This window comes from Helianthus annuus, chromosome 11, assembly GCF_002127325.2.
Source record: "Helianthus annuus cultivar XRQ/B chromosome 11, HanXRQr2.0-SUNRISE, whole genome shotgun sequence".
In the NCBI taxonomy this organism is placed as follows: Eukaryota; Viridiplantae; Streptophyta; class Magnoliopsida; order Asterales; family Asteraceae; genus Helianthus; species Helianthus annuus.
Window position 1 is genome coordinate 27,344,321 of NC_035443.2, and position 9,911 is coordinate 27,354,231.

Consider the following 9,911-nt stretch of genomic DNA (forward strand, 5'->3'; position numbering starts at 1 on the left):
AAATACCTATATAAGTACGGGTAAATAAGGTCGTCTCCACAGAGAATACGTGGTTAGTGTTTAACAAAATGATCAAATTAACTAATTACTAATCTTGATTTGGGGGCTTTGATTGCTTTGGAAGAAAAATACAAATTACATGAGAAAGATATTGTTAGATTTAAGAAAAACAACCCCCCTCCAGGATCCAGGTTGTAGATTTACATAAAAACTCAGTTTAATCACAAGAACACCACAAGGACATGGCCTTGGAATAGTACTTAGCTGAAATAACAATTATAGACAATTTTTAATATTAAGCGTAACAATCCAATTGCCCACTTGAATATATCAACTACCCACCTAATTACTAACCCGCTAACGACGCAAGAAATCGCAATAATGTTTGATAAAGACAAGTAATTCAAACATAAACAAATGTGTTAAACCAATCAAACACAAGTGGTCAAGGTGTGAAATTGAAATGTATTGGATGAAGGGCTTGTTAATAATGAGTAAATTAAGATAGTTGTTGTGGTTTAACTTATTTCTTATAAGTACATACATATATATCTTTTAGCTTATCTACCATTCAACATTGTAATGCTAAGATCATTGTTAGAACTCAATTCAAATGACGTTGAAGATTGTGTGGTATCTTGCTTAGTTTTTCCAACGTAAAAACCTGGTTCTTTGGGCGAAGGCAATGGACCCTCATTCCCTAACATTAGGATAACAGAAGTCATAGTCGGTCTATCTTCTGGGTGACGTTGAACGCATAACAAGCCAACATGGATTGATCGTAAAACTTGAAAAACATTGATTGATTCACCTAGGCCTTTAGCAACTAATTGCAACGATCTGTCTTCATTATGGAGTACCCATGCCTGTTAAGTACAAAGAACACAATTATCATGTTTAATCGTCACAAAATGACATATTGCTTTTAAAAGGTAACCACCTTTGTTCTCATTTGGTACTCTTCAGGTAACTATCAACATATTAATTTTACCACAAACATAGAACTATACTTTGACTGGAACCAGGTGATATTACCTTAAATCGATTTACTTTTAATGTATTTAAATGAAAATGTTGTAAGTTCTTTAGGTTTTTTATTGGTGGAAGTGAATATAACTATCCTAAACCAATATAAACCAACGATTTGTGGGCTTACATGTCCAACAAGGTTGTTGCAATGCTCTTTGTGGACGAATCCTCTGTTTCTCACGCCACACACTATTTCCAGCACTAGTACGCCAAAGCTATACACATCTGATTTTATTGAAAATATACCATCTCCTGCATACTCTGGTGCCATGTATCCACTGCGAGAAATCAATTTCATGTAAGTTTTTTAGTAAGTAAATAGGAAAGAAGTTAGGGTAGACGAAGCTCACTATGTTCCAACTACTCTATTTGTGTTTGCCTCTATCTGGTTTCCTCCAAAAGTTCTAGCCATGCCAAAATCTGATATCTTCGGGTTCATATCCTTGTCAAGCAAAATATTACTGGCTTTAAGATCTCTATGTATGATTCTAAGCCGAGAATCTTGGTGAAGATAAAGAAGTCCACGAGCAATTCCGTTGATAATGTGGTAACGTGCAGGCCAATCAAGAAGTTTCCTGTGAGTTTTATCTGTGAATAATTTGAATTTTAGTTTACTTTTTTGTTAATTATATACTTTTTATAAGTTTTTTTTCACGGTGTTCCATTTACCAAATATAAAGGAATCGAGGCCTTTGTTTGGCATGTATTCATAAATCAGCATTGTTTCGGCTCCCTCTATACAGCAACCTAAGAGTTTAACAAGGTTCCGATGTTGTAGCTTAGATATTGAGATGACTTCGTTCTTGAACTCATGAAGTCCTTGAGTGGAAGTTTTTGATAGCCTTTTCACTGCTATTTCCTGCCCATCTTCGAGTACACCCTGTATAATTACTTTTTTTAAGGCTGGCATGGGAATAGAAAAAGCAAGCCCTATATACATTTTCAAACTTAAATGTTTTTACTGTTATTTCATTACCCCATTTTTATTTTCACTATATTGTGTAAATCAAGATACCAATTGATCATGAATCACCAAAAACACAAGAACACAACCATATATATATATATATATATATATATATATATGAATTGAGCATGGAATGATAAAGAACACATGTATTTACATGGTTCAATTGATTAATGCAATGTAGCAGTGGTCATGCATCATCCTAAGACTTGTTCTCAAGCCAACAAATCGTGTCACAGAACTATGATGCAAAATGTTTTATCTGAATCCATGTGTTCTGATATTAGCACAGGAAGACCATATGTACAACACAGAAAGAGCAGGGAGCCATTGAATACCTTGTAAACGGGTCCAAAGCCACCCTCTCCAAGTTTGTTATTCATTGCAAAGTTGTTTGTAGCTTTATCTAATGTAGAAAGGCCAAATAGCGGTAGCTCTAGATCATCATCACCAGTTCTGTCTTCAGGATCACGTCCAGATTCGTTTCCACGAGTCCCTGTGAAGTGGATAACCACAGCTTCTATTAAAATAACTACCAACACTGGTATACATAAGGTTCACAAATATGATTACATACATTAGTAAGAAAAATACTTGGATATACCTTGTTGTTGCATCTTCCTATATTTGTAACGATAAAGTAAGCATATTAAAACTAGCATGACCAAAGCCACAAATGCTACTGGGACAATAACTCGTACTTTATTCCCTGCACTTGAGCTTTTACTGTTTTCTATCGAGTCTGTGTCTGTTGGAAGAGTTGTATAAAGTCTAGCTTCTTATAGACTGTTTCAGAAGTCAAGGGGTCTGTTTGTACTTTCTGCATTAAGTTTGTTCTTATTTAGAACACTTATTAAGATGCAGGGGTATATGTGTCAATAGTGTAATAAGTCTGTTATTAGCCGTTAATTAGCTGCTGCTAATGGTAGTATAAGTAGTGAGATTGGGCATTAGGGTTAGTTTGAGCACAATCAATTGAGAGTCTGTAGTTTCTTTTCTTGTTCAATTAGTGAGATTAATAAAGTTTGAGTGAATCTTTTGGTTGAATTCTGTTCTAATCTTCAACAATTGGTATCAGAGCCTGGTTGGCTCGAGAATTTAACCGGAAATTGATCGGAGAGTTTGGCTATACACATGGGATCAACTACAAAGTTCATTCTTGATAAGTTCGATGGCAAGAATGACTTCAGTCTTTGGAGGATGAAGATGAAGGCTCTGTTAGTTCATAATGGAGTGGTTGATGCCTTGAAAGGTGAAGACAAACTTCCGGTGGGTCTCTCAGATAAAGAAAAGAAGGAGATAATGGAAAAGGCTCATAGTGAAATTGTGTTGAGTCTCGGTGATAGAGTACTCAGGGAAGTGTCAAAGGAGACTACGGCTGCCGGAATCTGGACCAAATTAGAAAGTCTGTATATGACCAAGTCTTTGGCCAACAGATTATATCTAAAGAAAAGGCTGTACACGTTCAATTTGACTTCTGGTAAGACACTAGAAGATCATACTGATGAGTTCAATAAACTCATTATTGATTTAGAGAATATTGAAGTAGCTATTGATGATGAAGATCAAGCAATCATATTCTTGACTTCATTACCAAGTTCGTATGAACATTTTGTGGATACTCTCATGTATGGGAGAGATTCACTCTCAATGGAAGATGTATTAGCTGCTTTAAACTCTAAAGAATTGAAGAAAAAGTCTTATGAACAAGAAGATGGTGGTGAGGGCCTGGTTGTGAGGGGAAGATCTGAACAGAGGTCATTCAAAGCTAGAGGGCAAAACAGTAGATCCAAGTCAAAGTTTAAAAGAAAGTGTTTCATCTGTAATTCAGAAAAACACTTGAAGAGAGAATGCCCAGATAGAAACAAGAAACAGAAGAAGTATGATCAGTCTGCAAGCTCTTCAAAGAATCAAGGTCACCAGTCTTCTGAAGAATCTTTAGATGGATATGATAGTGCAGATGTATTAGTGGTTGCTGATCATGGTTCCAAAGATGATTGGATCATGGATTCTGGAGGGTCTTATCATATGACTCCAAACAGGAGTCTGTTCAAAGATTTCAAGGCTGAAAATCTTGGTTCAGTGAAGTTAGGAGATGACAGGACTTGTATGATAGAAGGTCATGGCACAGTTGTTCTTAAACTTGCCAATGGCACTGAAATAGAGTTGCCAAATGTCAGGTATATCCCTAATTTGACCAAGAATTTGATTTCTTTGGGAACCTTTGAAAGTGAAGGATATGTAGTTAGTCTCAAGAATGGGAAGGCCAGGGTAATAAAGGGGTCAATGGTGGTTTTGACTGGTACAAGAAGGGCCAATAACATCTATGTATTAGATGGTTATGCTGTGTGTGGAGAAGTAGCAGTGGCAGAAAAGAAAGAAAATGCTGCTATGCTGTGGCATAAAAGATTAGGCCATATGAGTAGTCAAGGTATGAAGGAGTTGATAAAGCAAGGTGTGATAAAAGACTTAGTAAACTGTGATTTTGGGCTATGTGAAAACTGCATAATGGGAAAGACACATAGGGTTAAGTTCTCAAAAGGGATTCATAGATCAAAAGGAGTGCTGGATTATGTGCATGCAGATTTATGGGGGCCTGCAAGAACTATGTCTTTAGGTGGAGCCTTGTACTTCTTGTCTTTGATTGATGACTACTCAAGAAGGGTGTGGGTATATCCCTTAAAACACAAGCATGAAGCATTTGAGAAATTCAAAGAATGGAAGGTGCTGGTAGAAAGGCAATCTGAAAGAAAAATCAAGAAATTGAGAACTGATAATGGGTTGGAATTCTGCAGTAATGAGTTTCACAGTTTTTGCAGAAATAAGGGCATTGCTAGACATCTAACAATACCAGGAACCCCTCAGCAGAATGGTCTTGTTGAAAGAATGAACAGGACTATACTTGAAAGAGTAAGGTGTATGTTGCATCAATCTGGACTACCTAAAAGTTTTTGGGCAGAAGCTTTGAAGACTGCTGCACATGTTATAAATAGGACACCATCTTCAGCCATTGAAATGATGGTTCCTATGGAGAAGTGGTCTGGACTACCTGTATCAGACTATGAAGACTTGAAGGTATTTGGTTCTTTGGCTTATTCATATGTTAACAATGGTAAGCTAGAGAACAGGGCTCAAAAATGTGTTGTGATTGGGTACACTGATGGTGTAAAAGGGTACAGATTGTGGAGGTTAGAAGAAGGCAGTCCCAGGGTTATAAACAGCAGAAATGTGAAGGTTATAGAAGAAGTCTTGTATAAGCATGTCACTGGCCCAGGTGGTGCTGATGAGAAAGCTAAGAGAGTTCAGATTGAGGTGGAGTCAATGGAAAAGGAACAACCTGCAGATGAGTTAATTCAGCCTAGTACAAGTTGTGATCAGCCTGCAGAGACTACAAGTGGTCAGTCATCAGACCATTGTATAGCCAGAGACAGACCAAGAAGGCAGCCAGTAAAGCCTGTAAGGTTCAGAACACAGGAAGATATCTCAGCATATGTCTTTAGTGTTGCTGAACATGATAGCATTCATGAGCCAATAACTTATCATGAGGCTATCACTTCTGTGGAAAAGGATAAGTGGCAAAGGGCAATGAATGAAGAAATGGAGTCTTTATATAAAAATGAAACCTGGCAGCTGGTTGATAAGCCAAAGGATCAGAAACTTGTATCATGTAAATGGATTTACAAGGTTAAAGAAGGGTTACCAGGAGAATTGCCAAGATACAAGGCAAGGTTGGTAGCTAAAGGGTTCACACAGAGGGCTGGTGTGGACTATAATGAAATCTTTTCTCCTGTGGTGAAGCATACCTCTATAAGGGTAATTTTGTCATTAACAGCTTACAAGAACTTTGAGCTGGAACAGTTGGATGTAAAAACAGCTTTTCTTCATGGAAATCTTGAAGAAAAGATATATATGAAGCAGCCTCAAGGTTTTGAAGTTGAAGGTCATGAAGAAAAGGTATGTCTGCTGCTGAGGTCTTTGTATGGATTGAAGCAGTCACCTAGGCAATGGTATCTTCGATTTGATGATTACATTGTCTCTCATGGTTTCAATAGAAGCAAGTTTGACAGTTGTGTGTATATTAGAGAGTATGAGCAGGGGAAATTTGTGTATCTACTGTTATATGTAGATGATATGCTGGTTGCTTGTGAGAATCAGCAGGTTATAAAGGAAACAAAGGATCTGTTGAAACAGGAATTTGACATGAAGGAATTGGGACCAGCTAAGAAAATCCTGGGTATGGAGATTCTCAGAGATAGAGGTCAGGGGTTGCTGTATCTAAGTCAGAGATCTTATGTGAAGAAGGTGTTGAGTAATTTTGGAATGGAACATAGCAAATCTGTTTCAACTCCTTTGGCTCAGCATTTCAAACTGTCAGCTTTACACTCTCCTCAAACTGAAGATGAAAGAAAAGATATGGAGAGATATCCTTATGCTAATGCAGTTGGAAGCCTTATGTATCTCATGATTTGTACAAGGCCTGACCTTGGTTTTGCAGTAAGTATGGTCAGCAGGTATGTGTCAAATCCTGGGAAGTTACACTGGGAAGCTGTAAAATGGATTCTTAGATATCTCAAAGGCACACAAGATAAAGGGTTGGTGTTTGGAAGAGATGGTTTTGCAGACCAGGTTTTTGGTTATGCAGACTCAGATTTTGCTAAAGATCTGGATAAAGGTAAATCAATGACTGGATATGCTTTTAAAGTATTTGGTTCCTTAGTTAGCTGGAAGGCTGCACTTCAACGAATAGTGACTTTGTCAACCACTGAAGCTGAATATGTTGCTCTAACTGAAGCAGTGAAAGAAGCCTTGTGGCTTAAAGGGTTTGTTAGTGATTTGGGCTTAACAGTTGATAGAGCAGTGGTGTTATGTGATAGTCAAAGTGCAGTGCAGCTGACTAAAAATCAAGTGTATCATGAAAGGACCAAGCATATCAATGTGAAACTGCATTTTATAAGAGATGTAGTGAAATCAAAGGAGGTGATAGTTCAAGAGGTGGATACCTTAGAGAATGCTGCTGATATATTCACTAAGGTACTGCCTGGTCCAAAGTTTGAATTTTGTTGTGAGCTACTCAATGTTGGATAGACTTTATCCAAAGGTGGAGATTGTTGGAAGAGTTGTATAAAGTCTAGCTTCTTATAGACTGTTTCAGAAGTCAAGGGGTCTGTTTGTACTTTCTGCATTAAGTTTGTTCTTATTTAGAACACTTATTAAGATGCAGGGGTATATGTGTCAATAGTGTAATAAGTCTGTTATTAGCCGTTAATTAGCTGCTGCTAATGGTAGTATAAGTAGTGAGATTGGGCATTAGGGTTAGTTTGAGCACAATCAATTGAGAGTCTGTAGTTTCTTTTCTTGTTCAATTAGTGAGATTAATAAAGTTTGAGTGAATCTTTTGGTTGAATTCTGTTCTAATCTTCAACAGTGTCAAAACATAATGTTCATGTGACATTTAGACAGATAATTTTGAAGATAGTAACGAAATAAAACTATTGTATTGATTTACCTAGCTCAGAAGGTGGCATTCGTATATATAATGTGTCCCCATTTTCAGAAAATGTTCTTATATCAATTAGTTCACCGAACCATAGCAAACAACCACTACCGGCTGAGGCATTCAAATTTGTGTAAGCCGTGCATGAACAATTGCGTTTACACATCTTCTCGCATTCAACAAGGGTCATGGTCGGGTTATACCATGACTCACGAGTGTCCGGTAACTTCATATTGATATATTTGTTGAACCCTTCGCCAGGCCCACAATCCAAAGGGATCTTACGTCGACATCCCTGTGACCAATCTGCAACCGCCCACTGTTCAGGAGAAGTAGGTTCGAACCCCTTCAAACATTCACAAACAGGGGAGTTGTCAATGTTGCAGCTCCCAAATGCCTTGCACACGGCATAACTATCACAATGATCACTTTTTGGAGCCAAATAAAGGGTCCAATCTTGTGTACTATCAACCCATAACAAGCGCTGTATATCACCACTTGGTTGTAACACCAGCCTTGTAAAAACCGAACTATTTATAAGATTATATTGGTAGTAAATTTCTCTTTGATTAATAACAATAGTGAAGTTGTAAATCGGGTTCTGTTTCAAATCAGGGTCTCCACTAAACCTGAGTCCGTTCCACGGCCCCGCACGAAATTCTATTTCATCCACATCCCTTAGGATCACCTGTGGGTATCCTATGGTATCAACCCTGATCCAAAAGTCACCTGATGCAGGATTGTCGCTGGATCGCCATGATGTTAAGCGTCTTTCAGTCCCCGTGACCAGATTCCAGCCTAGCTTCATTCCTGGAAGTAAAGTGTCTGTCAGAAAGTCGAAACTTTGCCATATGGGATTTTCTTTATTGGTTTCGTCCCCTTCCCCGTGAACTATAAAGTTGCCCGTATCTAGAAGCTGACCGATTGGATTCCTCACTGACATGGCTGATGAGTTCGCTGACGACCATATGACATTGCCTGTGGTGGGGTTTCGGAGAATTAAAACTCCCTGAAGGGTGAGAGTTAGCTCGCCAGAGGTATTGGTGAGTGGTGTGTTCCAGTTGGCTACCCATACCACGGTTCCAGTTGATATTTTTTTGTACCAAATTCCGACATAATGGTTTGTGGAGTTATCGGGGCTAAAGAAACCAAGTTCGAAGGTTTCGTTGGGGGAAACAATGGTTTCATTATATCTAACGATTTGGTTTGCAGATATGGTGTCTGCAGCATAAGAACATGTTATTAATGCGTAACTTACAAGAAGGAAGCCAAAGATCAATTTGGTCTTTGTCACGCTTTCCTCCATTAATGCATTAGGAAATCAAAAAAACAAAACTCCATTTCATATATGGCTTGGAGTATGATTACTTACGAATATTATTTACCTTCTTTTCAAATAGAATATTATCTTTTTCTGACTTTCGTAGTCACAATATATATTTTTTTGACCAAATAAATGCATGTTTTCTTTCTTTCACATTTTAACACAATCTAGACCTGTTCTTTCTTTCACATTTCAACACAATTTACGCCTGTAAAGAAAGAAACGTCCATGTCTTCAACCACTCCACATAACTTGATTATTCATTAATTCAGCATACTGAGTATTAAAATTTTATATTTTTTTGAATTACCATCAAAGTCAGATCCCCTCGGGTAAATCCGATGGCAAAATGTCACCCATGCCCATGAACGCAAACGGCGTTGATGACCCGGCCCACAACAATTCCAGAGGAAACTGACCACCTGAAGCTCTACTATGGTAGAACCCCTGGCAAAGCATTTTTGCACTAGACAAGACTTGAACCCATGACCTCCCTTTGAAAGATTTTGATGCTGCCAATGCACTAGAACATCATTAGTATTTCTATATTATTTTATACTTTTTATTGACTTTTATATATAATATTTTATATTAAAACCTCACTAGTCAATCCCAACCCCAGCCTTCAAATTCAAAACCTTACTAGTCAATCCCAACCCCCTAAAATCTCTAACATTAATGTCCTTTAGTTGTTTTATTTAATTTTAGTGGGATATATACTATCGATTTGTTTATTTTATTAATGGCAAGGATCGATGTGCCAACCACTGTGACACAGGGCGGTGTGTCAAGGTCGACTGCTCGACCGCCGCCAGTCCCCTTGGCTCTCCCAGATGCGCAGAAACCCGACCTCCACCTGTCCGAATGCACGACAATGGAATAATCAGTAAAACCTCGCCACCCGTATTCGCCCTTCACCTAGATGCCGCAGAAAATAACGGGGAGAGTGAGAGTCGAACCTGGGTCACAAGGAACACCAAGTCTTTTCCCCAACTACTCCACCACTAACTCATTGGCACTGTCGATTTGTTTATAGTCTTCGGAAATAAATTTGGGTTTCCTATAGTCTTCGAAAATAAATTCGGGTTTCCTAAGTC

The 9,911-nt window shown here is 38.1% G+C and overlaps 1 protein-coding gene across 1 annotated transcript; it reads right to left on the bottom strand.

Moving 5' to 3' along the window:
- Window positions 1-402: 402 nt before the first annotated feature.
- On the bottom strand, window positions 403-8,796 carry LOC110888003 (G-type lectin S-receptor-like serine/threonine-protein kinase At4g27290). The gene is made up of 7 exons (XM_022135551.2): window positions 7,503-8,796; window positions 2,601-2,738; window positions 2,335-2,492; window positions 1,699-1,909; window positions 1,380-1,617; window positions 1,157-1,307; window positions 403-866 (listed from the first exon to the last, which is right to left on the bottom strand). The coding sequence occupies exons 1-7, from the start codon at window positions 8,794-8,796 to the stop codon at window positions 561-563; spliced, it is 2,496 nt and encodes an 831-aa protein (XP_021991243.1). The 3' UTR covers window positions 403-560.
- Window positions 8,797-9,911: the final 1,115 nt, after the last annotated feature.